The sequence below is a fragment of the Talpa occidentalis genome, unplaced genomic scaffold (assembly GCF_014898055.3).
Source record: "Talpa occidentalis isolate TD23 unplaced genomic scaffold, MPIMG_talOcc4v2.1 talOcc4.7, whole genome shotgun sequence".
Lineage (NCBI taxonomy): Eukaryota > Metazoa > Chordata > Mammalia > Eulipotyphla > Talpidae > Talpa > Talpa occidentalis.
This window is the reverse complement of record NW_023605083.1, coordinates 56,088,555-56,113,238: the sequence shown is the minus strand read 5'-3', so window position 1 is coordinate 56,113,238 and position 24,684 is coordinate 56,088,555. Positions and strand designations below refer to the sequence as shown.

Below are 24,684 nucleotides of genomic sequence, written 5' to 3'. Positions count from 1 at the left end.
GACTTAATAAGTAAACAAATATTTTGTAGATTTTTAAAATTTTTTTATTTTTTTTTTTATTTTTAAACAATATTTGCTTACCCCCACCCCCTCAGGTTGAGTCCCCATAGAATTTCCTTCTCCAAGACACCTGTGTACCATCACCACAGTCCCTTGTTCTCTTCCCTCCCTCCGATCCCTCTCCCTCCTCCTCCCCTGAAGTATGTCTCTGATTTATAATTGTCTGATTTTGCTTTGTTGTGTTTTGTACTGTTATTATTTTTTTTTTACACTGATGTCTCATTTGGCTCCCCTATATTCCTGCTATAAGTGAAACTATGCAATATTTTTCTTTTTCCTTCTGACTTATTTCACTGAGCATAATTCCCTCTCGCTCCATCCACGTTGCTGTAAATGGCATGAGTTTATCTTTTTTGATTGCTGAATAATATTCCATTGTGTATATATACCACATCTTCTTGAACCAGTCATCAATTTTTGAGCATTTGTGTTGTTTCCAGATGTTCTTTTGAATCAGTGTTTTTGTGTCCTTTGGGTAGATCCCTAGGAGTGGAATTCCCGGGTTGTGTGATCGACTGAGGAACCTGCAGACAGCTTTCCATAGTGGTTGGACAAGTTTGCACTCCCACCAGCAATGTAGGAGAGTTCCTTTGTGGATTTTTTAAGTTGTATTATCTCTTATTGGGGTGATGATGGTTTACATCACTGTGTAAGATCCAGAGTTATAGGTTCACTACCATACCACACCACCACCAGAGCACCCACAATCCACTGGCCTTCCTCCTCCACCCCTTGTTCAGCCGCCCTCTCTGGTATTCTCAATTCTGCAGTCAGATTTCTAGGGTTTGTTTGGATTATTATTGTGTCTTTCTTTGTTTTGTTTCTCATTAGTCCATGTTTGAGTAAAATCATCCAGTATTTGTCTTTCTCCTTACTTACTTCACTGAGCATCATCCCTTCTGGTGCCATCAATGTTATCATAATAAACAAATTTTTTAAATCAGTTTTTAGTTTAAAACACTTCATTTTTTTAATGTGTACTGGTGTGACAGATCACTTTAAAGCAATCAAATAGCTTCCATTTACAGTTGCTCTTATAAACCAATGAGATTCATTTAACTTGTTTTAAACATGTGTGTTTTTTCATGCTCAGAGGAAAGTAATTGGCATCATGGATTCTTAGGTTCTGAGTCAACTTTTGTGTTTTCCTTCTTTACTCTCTATGGGTATATTCATTCATCAAACATTCATTCATCAAACATTAGTAAGCATTTACTGCTACCCTGTAGTCTCTGGAGACAAAATTCATTGATCTGTTCTTCCAATACACCAAGTCAGTTTCTACATATGAATTATAAGCTCTTCATTTCATGCTGCCATTTTGACTGCTATGAGGATTACTCAACAGACTGAAATCAGGACCTATATTCAGCTTAAGTTCTAGAGGCAGCATACAAGTTCAATATGTTAAATGTGTTTATGACTTAGCTCCATTTAGCTGTCTAATCTTGGCCCAATTGCTCTGATCCTCTTTTCTCTCATTTGCAGATTTTATGAATCATTGCATGCTTTTTTTTTTGTTTTGTTTTTTTCTGCATGAAAATTTTCTCAAATTTGCAAAAGAAGGAAAAAGAAAATGCCTTTTTAACTCAGCTGACTGCTGCTGTCTTCTAGTTCTTGGCTCACAAAGCAAAATGCCACTTTAGTTGTGCTGCTCTTGTGATTCATTTAACAGGAAAAAATGTGCTGAACAGAAAAGAAAGATAAGCAAACACCAGCTCAGATGTAAACTGGGAGATGGTCTCAAGTGGAAAAGCTGGGATAAAATTCCAGGCAGGCTGCCCTGGGGAAGGAAAGGAGCTGAGACATCTCCTTCTAGATGCATTTATTCAGAATAGACGCTTGGAGGGTCCCTCCATCAAAATGGCTCAATCACTGATTCCCCGAGTACTCCAGAGCAAAAACAGATTGACTAGTCAGCCATGGCAAACAAAATTATTAGATACAGCCCAGTTCATGCTCAAGGGCTAGCCTAAGAGAAAAAATAAAACAAAAGTAAAGGCTTCCTCTTCTTGCTGTTACTCAGTAGCTTATCTTTCTGTGTGTTTAATGTTTTATTTTAACAGACCCTCTAAGAGATTGTTTTCCTAAGGTCCATGCTGTGGGATTGTTGACCTGTAGATCAAACTTCCTATTGATACTTTTGCACCCAACCCACCCTGAATGAAGGCCAAATTGGACCTGCTTTAATATTTAATTCTCCTGAGTTATATAATTAAATAAAAGCTGGCATTAAAACAAGTTCCTGTGCTGCAAAGATTTGGATGGTGTTATGCCAAAAAGCTTACCTCACTGGACTGGATGTAAATTTATAGCTGTTTTCATTCATTTGCATTTAATCATTCCAGAATTGCTGACTTTAGGTTCGGCAAGGACCTTATTGCCTGCTCAGTCTGCAGGGTACAGTACTGCTGGTGATGGGCAATGACTCAAGTGAGAAGTTTGAATTCCATAGTCCACGGGTCATTTTTCACCTTGAAGTTTGGCTGGATAGCAAGTCAATTACATAAACAAAAAGCCAGGGTTATTCTGATGCCATAGGCTTAAAGGAATCCTCCCCTTTTTCGGTAAGAGGGGCTGATTCCAACCTCAGCTGACCTGGTTCCAGCCCCAGTGTTACCACTTAGAGTGGAATCACAGCTTAAGGGGAAACATTGTTCTAAAGTAATTACATTGTGATCACAATGACCTTTGAAAATTCCACTGAGACAGTGCCTGACATGTAGTTGGCTTCCAAAGTCAGCTTATAAGTATGTACAGCTGACTCCATGATGGGTTGAAAAGCCTGGGGAAGTTACTTCATGCCTTTGAGTTTCATTTCCCCAACCCATGAAGAGGGGTTAATAACAACACCTACCTTATAGGGGTAGAACAAGCCTGAAATGACATGATAAATGAGGTGAAATAAGATGATGAATGCATTTAATCATCACAATAAATAATAACTATTAGTATGAACAGATTATGAGAGGCTAATTAACCCCCCACGCTGTCCATTGGGTTCCATGCGCAATGACTGAACTCTTTTATTAGTCATTTTGCATTAGTCATTTTGCAGGTAAGAGAACTGAGTCTTACAACAGTTAAGGGAATAATTGATAAAGTCAAAAACTTCTGTCCCTTGGACTACAGTGATCTAACGCATAAGCAATGGAGACACACACGCTGCCCAGTGCTATCATTGAGTGGCTCCATAGCTTAGAGAAGTTAGTTAGCTGATCTATGCTTCAGGATTCTCATTTATGAGATGGAATATCATTATAGAAACAATGTGTACTGAAATACACTGAAATACACTGCTGAGGGGAGCAGTGGGAAGACAGGAGAGGTCTGCTGTGTCATGTGGGTAGCTCCCTGGCTGGCCGTGGATCCAACTTGTGCTGCAGAGGCTGCAGATAGCTTCACAGTGCTGTGCTTAACCCCTTGCGCCACCAGGAGGCCCATAAACTACCTGTTCTTCATTATCACCACTGTGATTATTATTTTTCCATGCTTCTGTATTTGCAAATACCAGTAGTACTTTTGCATCAGTAGTGAAATAATTAGTCTGGTATGTAAGGGAGATAAGGACTTAGCACTACAAGATCACTCAATATAAAACAAGATTTGAAGGGAATAGTTCAATAAGACAATTGGAATGGTCTTGGTGAACTGAAGTGGACAGGTTGCTCTAGATGAATAAATTAAGACATTGAGAGCAGGGCCAGAGGAAGAGCAAAGCAAAATGAGTTGAATGAAAGAAAATGTACAGGAAACAAAGGCATAGAACATTTAGCAGAAGAACAATAATTCTGTAGACTCCTTTAATTCTTGGTTTGGTCATAGTATATAAATGTTAGCCATTATAGAAACCATGACAATAAATACTGTCCTTGTTTTACTAAAAAGGAGACAGAAAGATATCAAGGACTTCAGAAAGATATCAAGGACTTCCAGGGAGTTAGTAAACAAGTACTGCAATGCCATTTCATGGACATTGCTGAGCAAATTTAATTCAGGGAACTATTCTTTAGAGAAGAAAATAAAGACCAGTTTCATTAATAGGAGGTGGGAAAATGTGGTTGACAGCATACTAAAAATAAGAAATTAATAATAGTTGTTTTCATTTGTTGTATTCATTTGTGGGAGGAGGGGGACTATACATCAGGATTTTATTTGGACCTGGGTTAGGATTTTTCAAGCTCATTTTGCATTATTTGTTGTGACCAGGAGCAAGTCCCTCCTTCACCTTTCTCAATATGGACCACATCAGGAAATAGAATAGTGTAAAGTTTAGACAAAAAGCTCTGGAGTCCAGTGAAGTTCAGAATCATCCTATATGTTTATAGGCTGGGGGAGAATGGGCAAGTTACTTAAATAGAAACCTAGTTGTTTTGTTTTTGTTTTTTTCTGAAAGTTAGAGATGCTAATAAACGCCTCATAAGTTTGCTCTGAGAATTAAATAACCTGTGTTAACATTTTAGCACAGTGTTTGATGCATGGGTTGTGCTTAAGAAGTAGAAACCACCTGTATCCTTATCCTTAAAAATGAATGAATGGACAAAAAGATAATCTGGTATCTCTCCCAGTACTCATCTCTCCTCTAATCTGACCTCCATATTTCCATGAAAACTTTCCCTCCTCCCTGCCCTACCCTCATCTTTGATACCTCCAAGTTCAATCCCGAGCCCCACCTGCAAGCCAAGAAGAGTGGGAAGAGGATGCAATGAATGACCAGTGTGGGTAGCAGAGTGGCGTATGAAGATGTAGTAATGCTGGCAAGGCATGGGGGAGCAGGGTCAATCTTCCTAAAGTCACCCCAAGACTGCCAGATATTGTCCATGTGCATTTGACCCCTTGGAACATGGGATGAATTATGCTCATTCCTGGGAGTTTAGCCAATCCACCTAGCTTGTTTTTCACCTTTTACAAATAGAAGACAGGAACCCACAGACTGTTCGTGCCTCATCATCTGCATGATGAGTTTGTAAACAGCACAGTTGAAATGTTGCTGTTTTTTTGGTTTCGTTTTGTCTTTTTGCTGCTGTTACTATAACTGTGATAAACCCCTGATTTAAAAGCCCAAAGGGTATGAGCCCTTTGTGTCATTTCTTTAAACTGACACTAATTGCTTAGATTCATTTGACCATTGCACTTGAGGAATGCCAAACTTATCTATAGCTTCTCAAAGGAGCATCTTTCCTGAAGGCAGTATAAACTAGAGATTAATAGTTCAAGTTCTCAGGTTTCTGGATTTACTTCCTTGATCTGCTACTTTCTGGTTGTGTGGCCTTGGGCAAGTTGCTTTAAGTGCTTCAAGCTTCAGTTCCTGATCTTTAAAGTGGGGATAATGATTATATGTACTACAAAAGGGTACTCTGAGGATTAAATGAAGTGATAAATTTAAGATCATGGCACAGTGCCTGGAATGAAGGAGACATTAATAAGGGTTAACTTCTACCAATATTAAAATATTGGAAGAGATGGATAGAAATTATAAATAACGCCAGCTTTGGGGGAGATGGCAGATATACAAAATCTGCATAAAAAGAATGAGGAATGGAGGAAAGTGGCAAAAATAAAAAGAAGAAATAACTAGATTGAGTATCTGTGTCACTAGCCAGTTCCCATAACCTCAGGCCTCTGGAATTTATAACAACAGAGCCTGACCTTGTGATTTAAACTTATATTCAGTTTTGTGAACCAATGTTATCTCAATTAAAATTCTTTTTGTTTAATAATAAATATTAAACTAAATTTAAAATTGGTCCAAGTGATACCGGAATTGTCAGGCCTAGTCTCCCAGCCAGGATCGGATTTCAGGCTGCAGGGCAGCGCTGAGCCCCAGCCACTAGACCCCCCACTGGTTGGTGTCTCACGAAGCCACAGCAGGAACTTCGCAGACGCTCAGGCAAGCAAGTGAGAAGAGGCAGTTTGTTTAGAAAAAGAAAAAGTTTATTGAGGAGAAAGAGCAGAAATAAAGTGGGACTCCCAGGCCAGGGAACCAGGCCTGGGAGGGGCAAGGAAGCCAAAGTAGAGTCGTGTCTTAGGGAATATATACCTTTTTCCCCTCATTATTCTAAAGCTGCCCCAGTCTCTTTGTGATTGGTTAGTTCTCGGCTGTCTCACTTAATTTGCTACTGAGTGGGGATCTTCATATTCCTTATCTAACAGCTTTCTCTTTCCCCATTTGTTGCATCTTTAAATTTATGGCCCAGTCTTCTGGATGGGCATCCCTGCATTGAAGTTAAACAGCTGCCCTTCTAATGTGACCATAAATTAAACCACTCTCCATTTCTCCAATCTCCGCCTCCCTTTACCACCTGAAGGAAACCAGGACCAGCATTAACAATGTTGTCCTTGGTCCTGGCATGTTTGTTTTTCCTAATGGAATGGGTTACTTTCCCTTGCTTGTCCTTATTTCTGAAGCCTCCCTAAATTTTTCAGAGGTCCCCTCCTGCACTATCCCTAAAACTGCCTAATAACCCCAGCTTGCCCTGTCTCACAAGCATCATACTAATTTGAGATTTCAAATTCCTGGCCCTAAAAAGAAATAGAGGACTGTAGTAATTGTGACCTCCTATTGCAGGATTGATAGTCCATATAGCTAGAAATGAGGACATACAGCTAGTATGTCCTGAATGAACTCCACCCACTGATGTTTTGTGGACTGCACACCCACCTCCATGCCAGAGATCCCAGGCACCAGGACTACAACTCCCATCATGCCATGAGTCTGCCATGACTCTTGACCTCTTTCAGGGGGATTGCTGGGAACAAAGGGTGGAGTTAATCAGCCATGCTTGGTATAAAACTGAAAACATGTCTGCCTGGAGGGGGCCTGATTTTGCCTGCCTTCAGCATTCATGGGCCCCACCTCAAGCAGCATTACAGGTAGGATGCATTGACCAATTAATCTCTGTCTCTTTGTCTTTGTCTTTGTCTCTGTCTCTCTCTCTCTCTTTCTCTCTCTCTCTCTCTCTCTCTCTCTCTCTCTCTCTCTCTCTCTCACACCATCCTGTTTAAATTTCCCTTATAAATAGACCTTTACTAACCTTTCTATGTGTGCCTGCCCTTGGGTCTTGTTCTGAGATTTTTAAGAGCTTGGAATGGGGACTCGCACCCAAACTATCCCATTTCCCTTGGAGCTGCCCTGTTAAGGGTGCCAGGAAGCCTGCTGAAATTTTCAAACTTCCCTCTATTCATTCACCTCGAAGGTGTCATCCCTTAAAAGACCATTAGTATTTTAGAATAAGGAGTAACATTTTAAAATTTTCAATATAAGGATGCAGGAGCCATTTAGATCAATCTTGTCTATACTGAGGGCCAGCAAACATGCTTTTCTTGGACCACATAGTAAATGTTTTTGGTTTTGTGAAACCGTACACTCTGTTATGCACCTATTACATAGCTACAGTTGGAGTGAAAGGCAGCCATATATAAATGAATAGGCATGACTGTGTTCCAATAAAACTTGATTTACAGGAACAGGTGGTGGGCTAGACCTGGCCGATGGAGCATGGTTTGCTGAACCCTAGTCTGTACAAGAGATTTGATGAAATGACTTAAATTATCAGAAGGACCTGGGCTAAAACTGATATCAATCAAACATGATGCCAAAGAGTATTGTTGGCTGGAGATTAGCTGACCTAACAGGGCTTCAGATTGAAAATGAAGAGGCAGTGAAATGCCTAAATTTAAATGGAGGACCTGACTCCTTCGGAAGAAATAGGGTTAATAGGGAAAAAAGAATTGCAACATAAAATGCGCTCAGGAGTTCACATTAGAAAAATACTGAGTAAGGCTCAGAAACATTCTTTCCAGCCTGATTTTTCTGTTTTCTGATGTTCAGAGGTTGAGTGATAACCCAGTGTACACACATCCCTATTTGCTGGGGATACTCCAAGAGTGTCTATTATCCCTTTGTAAAAATCAGCAGTGCTTTCTTTTAAAGAAGTGTCCTAGTTTACAGTATAAATTATATGGCAAAACTTAAATAACCAAAATGATTTTGAAATTGTAGCACAGATAGGCATGTGTTATTTTTAAGTCTTCTCCAAACCCTGGACAATAAAATGAGTCCATAAAGGTAGAATGTAGTATAAAGAAAGGTAAAGGTTTTAATTCAGACAGAGTCACATTTTTCAAATCTCAATTTATCACCCTCTGCTAGTCTTAGATAATGTGCTAAATCTCCCTGAATCTCAATTTTTCATATGTAACAACATATAATAAAAGTAGCGATCTCACTAACTTCTGTGTGTTAGTAGATACTAAATATATTTAAATATTAGCTGTTATTTTAGTATTAGTATTAACACTATATTCATTACTCATAGTGTACTCATTATTGAATATTAATGTAATTATTATTAATTAATGCAAATGGATAGATTGATTGTGTGGGGACACAAAATCATCCATCAGAAGCAAAGAGAATGCCCAGGAGAAGTGATTTCCTTGTCACTGGAGACATTCAAGCAGAGAATTAACAGGCACTTAATATTGGTATTATAAAGAAAGTCTTGCTACTTAAAGTTTGTTCCATGAGCCAAGATCACAGCATCACCTGGGAGCTTGCTAGAAATGCAGACTCTCATGCTCCAAACTAGAACCAGTGAATCAGAATCTGTGTTTTGAAGAAGCTCCAAGTGGTATAGCTTGGCTATAAAGGATTTAGAAATTAGTGGATAATTAGAGTAAGTGACTTTTAAAGCCCCCTCAAACTCAGACACCACTCCATATTATAAAGCCCATAGACTTTAAGTGGATAAAATAATGCATGGGGAGTAGCTAGGGTCACAATACCTGGTATCTCCCATTACATTTGGCAAGTTATGAATGGCTCTTTCCACCTAATTCCAAAGGGCATTATACCAGACCCAGTGACCCCATTTATTATTTAAGTGCTAATCTCAGATAAATGCAAATGAAGACCATAAATGAAAATGCTCAACACTGGGAGTATTTTTTAATCGAAAGCATTGCATGTGCCTTGAACAAAGCAGTTTGGTTATTTCTTGAGCTTGCTTTCATTTTATTTTGAGCCACTTTTCTGCTTTATGCAAAATATCTCTCTGATTATTCTCCATGTAGCTGTGCTGAGTAGAGTTCAGTATTCCATTAATACTGAAAAATTCACATACAAATAGATAGTTTAACCTGAGATATTTCCCTAAGGCTTGAAAAGGTTGACACATGTATAAAAGAATAGGAAGAGCTAGTGAAATATGAAGCTGAAACTTTAAAGAAATTATTCTCTCTTTGGGACTTTCTGGAGGTGGTTATAATACAGTTCGACTGCTTTAGCACTTTGTCTACTTTTGTGCTCCCTCCTTGATGCCAGTTTCCTGAAACCGCTCACTGTTTGAATTACACACCACATGGACACACAGGACGGGCTATGCAAGTCCATCAGGTTGCATCAGATGCTTCTTAGAACCCTTTTCGGGGCCCATTATTCTGTGACTGCTGAATGGCATGTTGTTTTTTTCCATTAGAATCTCACACAGAGGGCCTCCCTAGTGGCACAAGGGGTTAAGACACAAACTATGGAGCTGTCTGCAGCCACTGCAGGACAAGTTTGAATCCCCCGGCTGGCCAGGGAGCAACCCAATAGTGCAGCAGACCTCTCCTGAATCGCCCGCTGCTCCCCTCAGCAGTGTATTTCAGTAGATCCACCTGTTCTGCTCCCCACTCTCTGGTGAATCTTCTCACCACCCCCACACCTCTGGCCTGTATTCCAGTTCTTGTATGCATAAATAAATAAATCTTTAAAAAATAAAATAAAATAAACTCACACTTACTAACCAAAAAAAAAAAAAATTCACACAGAGAAAAGAAAAAGAATTTATTGTTTTGAAGGACTTAAAGTGAGCATTCAGGGAGAAATTTTATTTTTAAAAAGCAAGAGAACATGAGGTGGGACAAAAGCTATCATATTTGTAATGTAAGTAATCTAAGAGATTTCCATGTTAATATGATGACTGACTTATTGCACCAATATTTGCCAGGCATCTACTGTGTGCCAAGCACTGTTTGTTGGTGGAAGGGGAAGGTGGGGTGGGGAGGGAGGGGGGAAAGAAGATAATAGCAGTTAACATTTGTTGAAGACTTGTGACCACATGAATGAGATAGACTTGGCCCTGCTCTTGTGGAAACTTACAAGCTAGTAGAAAAAGCAAACGTTACAAGTGTTTTCAGTTCTATGTGAAATTTCAAGGTGCAATGATGCTGGTTCTAGTGTCCTGATAGACTCTGGGGGTCAGTTAAGGCTTCTTCTGAGGAAGCAACATTAAGAATGAGTTACACAAAGGAAAGATGGGTTCAGGAGAAAGCACTCTACACAGAATAAAGACTACAGGCAAGAGCTCTAATCAAGTGAAAAGTAAATGTTGGAAGAACTGAGAGAACTGGGTAATGCTGAGAAGGCCATTGAAGGAGCAGGGAGAGAAGGCTGGAGAGAAGGCAGGAACAAACAGAGGTCACAGGAGTTTGGACTTTATCCCAAGGGCAATGGGGAGTCACTGATAGGTCTTAAGCAAGTAGTGACATGATCAGATCTGAGCTCTAAGATTACGCTGACTGGGTGGGAGAGGAAGAGAAAATGTGCAGAGGGTTGAAATGGTGGTAGCTTGGACTGAAGTCTCAGTTTTTGCAAAACATCTGCCAGTTGGAGTGGGGTCCCTGTCAGGCAAACGAAATGTATCCTCTCATGGATTCTGCTTATTTACATTAATGTTTAAAGGATATTCCTTTCCCAAAACTGCTCCTTTCACAGATTTTAGAGCCATGTGAAGTAGATGTGGGAGCCCGTGAGTGAAAGACAGCAAAAGTGTCTGAAAAGAAGGAGCACAAAGTGCCAGTCCTCCACTGGACTCCTGAGCCTGTCTCTGCTGACTCCTGATCCTAGTGTCTTGGGAAGAAATATACTAATGACTCAGCTGAGAAGAGAGAGTTTGCCTAGAAATAGTTCATAGGCCAGAAAAGCATTGGCACCACATAATGTAAGGAAATGGACTTCAGAAAGGGCTTCTTTTCATATATAAGGCAAAAGTATTTCTATTACTAGCCTACGTTTCTTTTACCTTAAAAGGGGGGTGTGCTTTGAAAACTTGAGTCATAAGCTATATTTTAGCCCCTTTAGTGCAAGGAGGTGGGATGACAAAGTTCTCATCTCCCCCTGGGTTCAAAGAAGAGTTTTCAATCAATCATTCATCAAGTATATTTGTGGAACAACTGTGTGATGGAAGACAATAAAATACAGTGGATAATTATAGAGTTTGCATAGAGCTTCCATTCCCATGAAGAAGCTGAAAGTCTAGACATGAAACCATTACACAATGACATTTAAAAAGCACAATGTGATAAGGTCTACAAAAGAAAAGTACCCATACTTTTCTATGAGGGTTTATGAGAGGAGGATGTAGCATAGAATCACAGCAAGTGAGGCTATTGGTGACTGATCTGAGAGTAGAAGGATGAATAGACATTGAACAGGTGAAGAGAGAATGGAAGAAAGAATAATGACAAAGCTAATTAATTCAGTAGACACGTGTGGAGCACCTGTCAGGTGCCAAGTATCATTCTAGGTAACCATGATACACAAATGATTGAAACTCAGTATATCAGGGAAAAGAATAAAGGCTGAATCTCACACACAAAAAAAGAAAATTACAGGCCAGTCTCCCTAATGAACACTGATGCAAAAATCCTCAACAAAATCCTTACCAACAGAATCCAACAATGCATCAAAGGGATAATACACCACGATCAAGTGGGATTCATCCCAGGGGCACAAGGATGGTTCAACATATGAAAATTGATCAGTATAATTCAACACATCTACAAAAAGAAAAATAAAAACCATGTGATCATATCAATAGATGCTAAGAAAGCATTGACAAAGTCCAACATCCATTTATGATGAAGGCCCTTGAAATTCTCGGGATAGAAGTAACATACCTTAACATGATAAAAGCCATATACAACAAACCCACTGCCAATATTATTCTCAATGGCAAAAAGCTGAAAGCCTTTCCTTTAACGTCAGGAACAAGACAAGGACATCCTCTCTCATCACTGCTCTTCAATATAATACTAGACGTCCTAGCCAGGGCAATAAGGCAAGAGAAAGACATACAAGGACTCCAGATAGGGAAAGAAGAAGTAAAACTATTGCTATTTGCAGATGATACGATAATATAAAGAATCCTAAAAACTCCACAGAAAAACATCTCAAAATAACATCTCAAAATCTCTCAACCAGTTCAATAAAGTAGCAGGATACAAAATCAACACACAAAAAACAGTAGTCTTCCTATACACAATCAATCTGAAGAAGAAGAAATCAAGAAAACCATCCCTTTTATAATTGAAACAAAAAAAAATCAAATACTTGGGAATAAACCTAACAAAAGAGGTGAAAGACCTATACAAGGAAAATTACAGAACACTGTTAAAAGAAATAGAAGAAGACACCAAAAAATGGAAAGACATCCCCTGGTCATGGATTGGAAGACTTAACGTTATTAAAATGTCCATCCTATCAAAAGCAATATACAGATTCATTGCTATTACAAGAAAAATCTCAATGACATTCTTCAAAGAAATAGAACAAATACTGATGAAATTCATATGGAACCATAAAAAAACCACGAATATCCAAAGCCCTACTGATGAAAGGAGAAAGGAGGTATCACACTTCCAAACTTCATGCTATACTACAAAGTCATAATAATTAAAACAGTCTGGTATTGGAACAAAAACAGACACACAGACCAATGGAACCGAAAGGAGAGTCCAGAAATAAAACCACACTTATATGGACAACTGATCTTTGACAAAGGAGCAAAGAACATGCAATGGAACACAGACAGTTTGTTCAATAAATAGTGCTGGGGAAACTGGACCACCACATGCAAAAAAAAAATGAAACTAGACTGCTACCTTTCACCTTGCACAAAAATCAACTCAAAATGGATAAAATAATGGAACATAAGACCTGAAACCATAAAATATATAGAAGAAAATATAAGTAAAACTCTACAAGACATACATCGCAGTAACATCTTTAAAGACTCATCACCCAAAGCAAAGTAAGTCAAGGAAAAGATAAACACCTGGGATTACATCAAACTGAAAAGCTTCTGCACAGCAAAAGAGACATTAACCAAAACAGAGAGACACTCCACTGATTGGGGAAAAATCCTTGCATTCCAGTCAACTTATAAGGGACTGATCACAAAGATATACATAGAACTCACAGGGCTCAACAAAACAAAATAAACAATCCAGTCAAGAAATGGGCAGAAGTGGGCCTCTCCAGTGGTGCAGCAGGTTGAGCGCTGCACTGTGAAGCTGTCAGCAGCCTCTGCAGGGTGGGTTCGATTCCCGGCTGGCCAGGGAGATACCCACATTGTGCAGCAGACCTCTCCTGTATCACCCACTTCTCCCCTCACTAGTGTCTTCGGTCCATCTGCCTGTTCTTCTCCCTACTCTGTCTCTGGTGAATTCTCTCACCCTCCTGTGCCTCTGACTTATACTCTGGTTCTTCTATAAATAAATAAATCTTTAAAAAAAAAAAGAAGAAGAAGAAACAGGAAAAAGAACTTAAAAGACATTTCTCCAGAGAGGAAATACAAATGGCCAACAGGCATATGAAATAATGTACAACATCCCTTATAATCAGGAAAATGCAAATCAAAACCTCATTGAGATACTACCTTACACCAATAAGAATGGCACATATCAAAAAAACAAGCAACAACAAATGTTGGTGAGGATGTGGTGAAAAAGAAACTCTCCTACATTGCTGGTGGGAGTGCAAACTGGTCCAGCCACTATGGAAAGCTGTCTGGAGGTTCCTCAGTCTACTAAAAATGGAGCTACCATATGACCCAGCAATTCCATTCCTAGGGATCTGCCCAAAGGACACAAAAATGTTGATTCAAAAGAACACTTGTACCTCTATGTTTATTGCAGCACTATTTACAATAGGTAAAACCTGGAAACAACCCAAATGACCAAAAATAGATGACTGGATCAAGAAGATGTATATATATACACAATGGAATATTATTCAGCAATCAAAAAAGATAAACTCATGCCATTTGCAGCAACTTGGATGGAGCTAGAAGGAATTATGCTCAGTGAAATAAGCCAAAAGGAAAAAGAAAAATATCAGATGGTTTCACTTATAGCAGGAATATATAAAACATCAGTGTCAAAAAATAATAACAGTACAAAACACAACAAAGCAAAAACAGACGGTTATAAATCAGAGACATCCTGCAGGGGAAGAGGAGGGGGAGGGATCCAAGGGAGGGAGGCAGGAACACAGGGGACTGAGGTGATGGTGCACGGGTGCATTGGTGAAGAAAACTATGGGGACTACACCTGAGGGGGTGGGGGGAAGAAAATACTGTTTAAAAATGAACAATGATGTAAAAAATTTTTTAAAAAAAAGAATAAAGGCTGAATCTTACTTGAATTGAGAATTTGATTGTTACTTTTACTACCCAAATCTCAGGATCTCAATCTGTAAATAATTCCTTGCAGGATTATTGTGAGAATTAAACATGTTTACATTTCTTACTTACCTTCCTGGCACTTTAGTAGCAAATTTTGTAATGACTAGACCAAGAGTCAATTGGTCATAGCATCAGAACCTTGATCACAGTGGTTGAAAGCTCACTATTTTTTACCAGATTGTCAGGGTTTAAATTCCAGTTGTATGACCTTGCACAAATAACAAACTTTCTAATTGTTAGTTTCTTTCTTCATTTATAAAGGAAAGATAATAGAAATACTGCTTAAGTTTCTTAGGTAGATTGAAGAGATTATGCATAATAGTGTGAAAGATGATTAAATACCTAGATTACAGATCATGTATATGTAAGCTGCTGTGTTAGCACAGATAAGTAATCAGTAATTTAGTTTTGTCATTGTTGTATTGGATAGGAGGATGAAACTAGATAAGATCAAACACTTCATATAGAAAGTCTTGATCTAAGTCCTAAAAAATCAATAGGTATTGGACAAAGAAAATACTGATCAATTTGCCTTGTTCAAGTCATTGGGCTGCAATTTACCATAGTGACTATCATCAGGGGCTGTGAGACTTAAGTTAAATATCTTAAAAGACTAGTGAGTGTAATAAAGAAATACCTCTCTAGTTGCTGCCATGAGCTGGAAGGCAGAGTGATGAGGTCAGTGATAGCGTGGACTTTGTAATCAAACAAGTCCTAATCCAGCCCCTACTATTTCCAGCTGTAGGATCCTAGGCCAGTTGTTTTTCTTCTTTGAGCTTCTAACCTTTCAGAAAGGACGTAATTATAGCGCCTCTTGGTGGTCCTGTCAGTGAAGATTAAATAGGATAATGCATGTAAAACACTAAGCAATGTGATTGGCACATAGTAAGTATTTAACAAATTAGCTATTGTTATTATTGTTGATGCTTCACTAAGGTTATGCTGACATCAAGACCTTGTTCTAATATATGTATGGAACAATCACATCAAACACAAGGGCACACCTAGTCAACCAGGTGGTGAATTCCTGGTTGGTGACAATTGCAAGTATTTAGCTTCATGGTCCCAGTAACTTGGAAAGTTGACAGAGCAGGCCCTCTGTAACAACTCACTTATTTTGCTGATTGTAAAAGGAAGGTATTTTTGTATGTATAAAAGTGTGGCATATTTCTGTACACAATCTCTGAATAAATAAGTAAATAAACCTGTAATTCCAATACCAATGGAACAACCATTGCTAATATCCTGATATATTTTTCTTCCAAAATATGTGTTTACCTACATATGTGATAAATATGAGGGATCATGACACTTAAAATAATTACATGTATTTCAGCTCAGTCATGCCATACAAGAGCTTTTTCTCCATTTGTCATATGAGTTTGCTTCACAAATGTGATTTATACACTGCATGGGGATGTGCCATCTAATATTTTCACGATTGCCATGTTTTTAGACCTTTAATGTGTGTCAAACTAATTCATCTTCAAATGTAAATTATCTGTTACCATATTCATTGAGTTCTTAACCTTTTGGGGTTGTAAGCAACTTGAAAAACTAATTATAAAAAAAACTATAATATCTCACAGAAGAAAATTACAAGTACATATTAACATAAAATGTTGCCTACAGTTTCAAGAGCTTCATAAACTCCATGAAGCTCAGCCGAGCACTGCTGGCCCAGGGTTGCAGGTCAGAACCAATCTTAAACATGTCAACATAAAGCAGAGTAAACAGCTACATAGCTTTACCATAACCGTAATAATTACCAAGAAGTACAATCTCTAAAATTCTGCTGGCTACAGGGTATTCTACTGTTTTCATAATACGTCCCCATTCCAGTTCATTCCTCCATTTAAAATAACCCAACACTTAAACAAGTCCCACAGGTCTCATGTGCTCAATCTTTATAATCCTTCCAGACAGAAGCCTATGTGGGATCTCCCACTGTGCTAGCCCTCCTTGCAGTGAGGTCTTGCATGCTAGAGAACTAGAACATTACTGGGTCTGTTCCTGCCCCCCTTCTTGTCTGATGCTCCTAATTGTCTTACAAGCTAGTCCTTTTGAGCAAATATGCAGCATGACTCAGCAATTGACACTACACTTATTTAAAGGAAAGAGATCATCATATATTACCAAAAATAAATTCAACATACCTAAAATATACTATAACATAAAAAAAAAAAACCATAAAAGAGAAGTTGTCATGGGCCTCCCCAGTGGCACAGTGGGTTGAGCGCAGCACTGTGAAGCTGTCTGCGGTCTCTGCAGTGAGGGTTTGATTCACGGCCAGCCAGGAAGAAACCCACAAGGCGAGGCAGACCTCTCCTGTATTGCCCACTGCTCCCCTTGTTATAGGGCAGCCCCGATATTAAACGGGTTCCTGGTTGTGGGTCCTCACCCGCGCACTTTAAAGGGACTTATGAATACTCCACTACAGGCACACACAAAAGGTTAATAAAAGGTTTATTTACAAGAGAAAAGGAAATAAGGAAAATGTACAACTCAGGGAGAAAATAGGGAAATAAAGTCTTTAATGCGTCCTACCCGATCCGACGACCTGGAAACCCAAAGTCACTCTCGGAGCTGGCCAGACGCTGCGAGCTGGCGGAGAGCCAAAATGGGGATCCCCCAAAGCCCACGTGTCTGCCTTTTATATCCACCTGGCTGCTTAACCCCACCCTCAGGTCCCAGCCACCTTCCCTTTGGTGGTGATGGGATTTGGAGTTCCCAGTGTCTTTGGCTTTGACCTGGGGTGGGGGGTGGAGTCCACAAAGCCTATATGGAATTAGCTTTGGGACATCCTTTTCCCCCTAACACCCTCAGCAGTGTATGTTGGTCGTCTGCCTGTTCTGCTCCCCGCTCTGTCTCTGGTGAATCCTCTCACCCTCCCTCGCATCTGGCCTGTACCCCAGCTCTTGTATAAACAAATCTTTAAAAAAAAGAGAGAAGTAGTCACTACTTTGAGTCATGTGTATTTCAAACTCAGGTGGAAGGCTTTAACTTGACCTTTGTAGATTTCTGATCAAGGTGGAACACTACCTTTAATTTATTAGCTTAATTAATTGTACTTTGCCTGAAAGGGAATTGATAGTAACAAGACTGATTCTACATGCCAGTTTATACTTTTTCTACTGGAATTCTGATAGATTCTTTCTGTAAAGCAGAAAATTTTGTTTTATGTTTGTTATGCTCAATCTTAGATAGAACAATCACTGATGTGAAAGCTGGGATGAAAGAGTTTCTTCATATCTATGTCTGCGTATTTCTATGTGCTTATTTATGCCTGAGTGTGCTCGAAAATTTCTACCTCATGATTATATTCCTAAGAATGGTAGAAAAGGGAAACTTTGAAAACAATTCTAAGAATAATTTATATTAAAGACATTTCTTTTTCTCCCTCATAGCTACATCATCCCTCCCAAGGCTTCCGCTTTGGAACTGTCCGGGAAAGCAGTGCTGAAGATTATGTGAGGCAAAGTTTCCCAGAGATGCATGAATATATGAGAAGGTACAATGTACCAGCCACCACTGATGGAGTAGAGTATCTAAAGTGAGTGTCAACCTCTTGCATCCAAAAATTTCTTAGTGAAAGAGGAGTCATTTAGCTACTAATAGAGTACTTGTTGATTTTTTAAAATGACAGCTGAATATATTCACTCTGCTTTCAGTAATACTTCACTCTGTGTGAGATCCAAGAGACAGTACGGAATAGTGTTCATTTAATTTTGTGACCTAGATTACTAGTTACCTGTATAGTCCCAGGTTGGCAGTAGCTTTGTATAAAGTGCCAGTGGGGTCATTAGTGTAGCAGATGGTGGGAGAAGTAAATGCTGGCTTGACATCACTTGAGAAAACAATGGTGCTGAAATGATCAAACACTCAGGGAATGTGGCCAGAGGATAAAGTGTCCCAAAGCAACCCTTCCCATTACAGTGAATCTCTAAGCCTGTGGACTGTCTCCTCTTGCCACAAGGAACTGGAATTTATCTTAGAGATTTCCTGTAGAAAGGAAATAAGATAAAAGGCAATAATTCCCATGCCTGCATCCTTCTCATCAGAATTTATGAGAAGCAATCAAGAGCAATCACATTGCCATGGCAGATTATCAGAGCCCATAATTCAGAATCTGAATGCAAAGGAGGATGGTGTGGCTATGAGTCTGCTTGCTTAGTCTGCCTGGGGAAATGCATGACTGTGGGGCCTGATAACCACCTCATCTGAGAAGTCTGCTCCCTCCTGCCTACTGGACTCAGGACAATGGTATCCATTTACACCTTCAGTCCTTAGACTCATTTGGCTTCAGGAAACTAGTTTCTGCATGGCCAACCTCAGTGATCTTTCAGAGAACAGCAAGATATGCACCCTGAAATCCTCCTTTTTAAAGAAAGAGAGAAAATAAATAAATAAATGATTTCATTGGACATAAGGGCCCTGAGTTTCTCAAGAGCTCTAGTAATAGGTTCCTAAAACAATTTTATGGACATTTAATGAGTCCAGTGAGGAGTTCTTGTGCTCTCAGATATGCAAAGTTATAGATGATATTCAAGTACTATGAAATGGCACTTTTAACTTTGCAAAAACATTAAAACATTAGAGCCCCTCTCTGACACAGAATTTAGTGCCACTTTGCTCCTTTTCTGTATTCTCTCCTTTAGGCAAACTCAAGGATGAGAGAGAGAATAAGATGGGAAAGAGACAGCAATGGCTCCCAGCTAGATAGTAATGGCTGATGAACTGGCCTCTTCTGGTAGCATGAAAAGGGTGAGATAAGGTATTCACTTAATCTGGCAGCTTTACCTGAGGAGACCCTAAGCTCGGAGTTGGCCCCATTCCAGCCTGGAAAGAAGCAATTCTTAGAAAAGTAAGCACAGATGAGGAAGCAGAGGCCCAAAAGAAGAAGGTCATGGATGGGGTACAAATATGGGTAGCAAGTGACAGAGTCAGAACTAGAGACAGGTTCTAGAATCCAGCCACTGCTGCACACTAGTGTAAGAACCATACTGGAAAAATAGGTCTTTTATGTTCAAGGAATAGTCCATACTTCACCATCATGTTCCCTTTAGCATCTGGGAGTTCATTAGATACCCAGGAACTCAGGCCCCAGGCAGGACTTACTGCAACAAAATCTGCATTTTAATAAGCTTCCCAGGTGATTCACTGATAGAAGTAAAATTGGAATACAGGCAGAGCTTATCATTAGAATCTTCACCTCTTATTTCTGGGCTTTCTTTCTACTTCTGTTATGGTCACTCTCTAGGCTCTTAGCCAGCACTCTAAGCAAGCATCATCCCCAAGTTACCCCTGACACCCCAGAGCACTGGCCTGCTGGGCACAGCCTTGGAATTACTTGTATGGGATAGGTTCCAGTTACACCTGTCCCACCCCTCTCCAGTCAAAATTACCCTAGATCCTGCCAATTATAAGGATAATTCAGCCAGTCTAGAATCTTCTTATACCTGTATCATACCCATTTACTTCCTCAACAGTGGCTCAGAAGCCCAAGGGAGTCTGTGCTGATTTCTTCTTGCCTTCCTGTGCAACAGGGACCTGTTATAGCTAACCACACTTTGCAGTTCAAAATCAGGAGTAGTTATTTAAGGATACCACTGAAGCAAGATCTCAGAAATTATGGGTTAGAAAAACTGAACCCCAACTTTGTTCTATTGTTTCTGCCACCTCAAATATTTATAGAATATTGGTGAATGGTAGTTTGTTGCTCTATAGCTCCCAAGTACATTCTACTACTGTGGCAATAAAACTTTGAATGCAGAAATAGCTTCCGGCTTGATTTGTGTTTTGCTGCCAGGATTTCATTAAGATTCCTCATCATTAGTTCCTAGGAGACAGTTCACTTCCCCAGCCCTTTCTGAAGTTTACCACTGCCTGGGGCTAGGAGGTGTTTTTTCATTTGGTTAAAGGTAAATATAGACCTCATTGGAAGTTAAATCCAATACCCCTGGGAAAGGGGCTGCATTTTGAATGGGCTGTTTCACTTCCTGGAAGAATAGAAGGAGGAAATAATGATCACTAGCACTGAGAAGGGAAGTTCACATACTTGCTATGTAATCCATGTACAGCCCAGACAAGGTCATCTATGTAAAGGTGTATTTCCTGCCTGATGATAAATATTAGTGGTATCTAGGAGTGTCTTTTCCTTTTAGATTTTTGATGGGTCCTAGCCATGTTCTTTTCTGAGTTTAAAAGCCACTCTTCTTGATTGAATACCTGCAGCCTCATTTTTGGCTCTAAATGAGGAATGACTGAGCCCAGATGAATTAAGAAGAGTTGCTCTTTGCCAAGCAGTATAGACAACCCTCAGGGTGGAAAAGTCACCTCAAATGAGTGTGTTCTACACCTTTCCAAAATAGATTTGAGGTGGCTGACAGCAAGATACATTGCATACACCTGGAACAGTTTCCTTTAAAGCTCCTCTATCTTTGCCCTGTTGTAAGTGGCAGGTCAGCCAGTGCCAAGACATCGCCTTCCTCAGGACTCTCTAGGCCTGTGTTCAAATAACACATGAAGGAGAAGAACACATGAAGGATGTACAAGGCGTCTGTTGGTATCTCAAGTCCAGCTCACTGATGATTCCCTGACGTAGGCCAGGGAGACCCACCTTAAACGATTCCTGCCTGAACTGCCCCCTGGGATGAGGTGAAACATAAATCTCAGGATGTATTAATAGATCAGATCAATAAGCTCTGTTACACATGATGTCCTTTCCCTTCCATTTATGAAGTATTAGCCCACAGGCTTTAAAGAGCCATAAACTCCCTTTCCCTCTGGAGTGCTAGATCTGTTACTTGCATTTCCTTAATATGGACTCATAAATATGAAATAATCCATGATCTCTGAAAGTTATGACAATGATCATAACAGAAAGAAATAAGAATGTCCACATATTGATCAATGAGACCGCCTGGCTCTACCACTTCCTATTTGGTTATATAACCTGGATCAAGTTACTGTAACTCTCTGAGCCTCAATGTTCTCACCTACTAAAATGGGATAACACCATCTCATGGATTATGAATGATAAATGTGTGGAGAACAGTGATTACAATGTCTAGCTCAAAGACACTTAACATAAAAGAAATGAAACTTCTCTTTGCACTTTATCATTCAATTCCGAGTCCCTCCAGTTTTGTTGCCAGAATTAGATTTAATAAAAGGGACGGTAAATTAACCCACTGGAAAGACAGCAAGGATGTCTTATAAGGGTGTCTCTTTCCCTCTGTTCTCCACAGGTCAGTGAGATGCCAGCAAGGCTGAGTCAGCAGCTAGCTAGCTTGTGCTGCCCTTAGTGTCTGGGTTTCTGTCCTCTAAACAAAAGCCAGCTGTCAGCCTTATTGCTTCCTGTCCATTAATGAATCATTTTTTTTTTTTTTTTTTGCTTTTCTTCTCTTGGTCTTAAATACAGGCATGATCCAGAGAAATTAGACGCCTTCATCATGGACAAAGCCCTTCTGGATTATGAAGTGTCAATAGATGCTGACTGCAAACTTCTCACCGTGGGGAAGCCGTTTGCCATAGAAGGTATTAATCAGTCTCTCTTGATTCACACTTTTACTTAGGATGTGTTCAGTTTGCCAAACTAGCAAGCCACAAGTGCCAAAGTCACAGGCAGAGAGCTATTCATCTTGCTTGTTTTCATTTTCAGCTCATAAGCACTTAACAATTAAGCTGCTAGAGTTAGGAATTTATTTTGTAGCTACTCCACAAACATTTATTTGCCCACTTGTTAGAAAAACAGCAAAAAATATTGTTGTTACCCAAATGATGCTATTTCAAATATCTGGGAGTAGGTGGCACAGGGTAATAAATGGGGAGTCCAATTTTAATTTTATCTGTATTTTCTAATGGCCAAATCCTGTAATGAATTTAACCCCAAAACTAGAATGATTGCATTTTATAACTAGAGGAACCCAGAGTTGATCTAATGCAATCTGTTTATTTTATACAAACAGATATAAACCCAGGGACATTAACCACTTTTTCATAATTGCACAACTTGATGATACTACTGGAATTAGAATCCAAATCTCATGGGCTTTTTAATGTTTTTCTTCTCGTTGGAAATAAGTAGGAAAAACAAGTCTCATTTAATACTTAGTAAGCTTTAAGAGTCCCATACAAAATCTTGCTTGGAACCTCAGTTTTGCTTTTCTCCCCAGTGGCAGCAAATTTTTGTTTCCGATATGATCAACCAATCCATCAAATTTGAGAACAAAAGAAGGATTGCTTTGTCAGTAACTCCTTTCATTCTGGACAATTGATATATGAAGTTGATGGTTTGAACCAGCAAATTTCCCATCTCCCAATTCCCAGCTTCCTTTCTCTGACAGTACATGCTGGTTCTCAAGACAGCCATGCTCACTTGTCAGAAAATGCTTTCACTTCAAACAGTCCCATGGGGGTACCCAAGTCCTATTTCCAGAAAACTCTCCTTTCCTGTATGTTAACTGGTGTATTAAGACCATTCCGATTCCAATTTCCCAACCGCTGTTGGTCTCTGTCTCCCCTAAGTACATCAGCAAATTTTTTACTTCTGTCTTTGTTTTTGTGATGAATGAGAATGTAACAGCTGATGCTGTTTCTTCCAGCCTTCTCCAAGGAGAAATTAATCTCCTCTCCAGGCACAGTGACCTCCACCTGAACCAGGGCTAGAACTCAGGAAGAAAGAGATTTAGTGGTAGTGGTCTTCTATTAAGACTACAGCCTGAGTAACAAAGGCAGGAAAGGAAAAAGGCTAGGGGGGGGGAAAAAAAACCTTCATTATATAACACCATTTTGATGTAACAATGGAAAAATTCTCATTTTTCTTTGGTGGCATCTGGGGATATGGAAGGGATGTAACTTTTTTTTCCTGTCCTAGATGCACAGGGTAATTGAGGTCCCTTCTGCCATTAGCAGCTACTAACAATGAATCATTGTAGCGGCCTAAGAATGAGGGGCTCCATCCTCCACCTTTGTCTTCAGGGGGCTGCCCTAGCTTGTCAAAGGCAGTGGTGAGATGGCGCATTTGCCTCCGCTAGACCCGAGTGCCAGATGCCACACAATTAACTCCCCACTGGTTTCCTGTTTACATTTCCATCTGTGCTCCTGAGACTTAAGTGTCTTGCAGTTCCCGTCCTTTCTAGACATCACGTTGTTCTCGAAGGAGATAAACACAAAATGGCGCATGGAGGCGCTCTCCAGGCAAGAGAGTGGAGACGGTGGATTTGAATGGACGAAACATTCTCGACTTTGTCAGTTTAGTCAAACAAAGAATGAGGAGCAAATCGTAAAATTTCATCGACACCGCACCATTAACAAATTTAGAGCCTACAAACAGAACTTAATAAAACCAAAAAGAGGATCCTTATAGATTACTAACAGCAATGTGACAGTGACACAGGAAAAGTCCCAATAGCTGCTGTTTCAAAAAATGTTGATCTCATAGTTTTAGAGACATATTTCAATGAACTTTTAAAAATAGATTATGCTTTCCTTTAACGACCTTTAGGTTTCTTGAACTTATGAAATTGTGGACTTTTATCAATTAATTAGACTTTAGAGGTATAAAAATATCAACTCACTTTATGAGCAATATATATTCATTGAATTTACTGGAATGCTTCATATGTCTGGCCATGTCCCTTCCCAGGATGTAATACAATGCTAGGCATATAATATTTGTAATAAATGATGGATAGCCTACTATATAACTCAGCTGGCTTAGATCAGAAATAAGGATCTAATTCACTTGTCAGTGTTCATCACAAGCACCCCAATAGTCTGTATATAATTTCCGAAGTGCTTAGGCGACTTAGGGAGTCTGGAAAAGAGGGAAATCTGTGTCATTGATTGCATCAAGCTGAATGCCTGTTTTCTCCACGTGTGGCTACTGTGTCCCCTCCCAAATTCCCCATTCTGCAGTGATTTAGGCTTTAAAAGGTCAGAGGAGTGATCGTGGCTCCACATTGAGTTAAAAACCTTTTCATGAGTACTCAGCACAGCACACCGAAACTATTAAGAATTCAAGAACATGTAGAAAGTCTTAGGTCATATTAAAAACCATACACCAGGGACACAAAGACATATTGTGTGCTCTGGAAAAAAAGAAAGTGTT

General features: G+C 39.5%; 1 protein-coding gene across 1 annotated transcript in view; it reads left to right on the top strand.

Moving 5' to 3' along the window:
* The window catches only part of GRIN3A (glutamate ionotropic receptor NMDA type subunit 3A), a 150,894-nt gene that overhangs the window by 90,995 nt on the left and 35,215 nt on the right, over positions 1–24,684 (top strand). The window contains exons 4-5 of the mRNA XM_037492876.1: positions 17,978–18,123; positions 21,994–22,109. Of these exons, the coding sequence (XP_037348773.1) occupies positions 17,978–18,123; positions 21,994–22,109 (262 nt within the window). The remainder of the gene's footprint in view (positions 1–17,977; positions 18,124–21,993; positions 22,110–24,684) is intronic.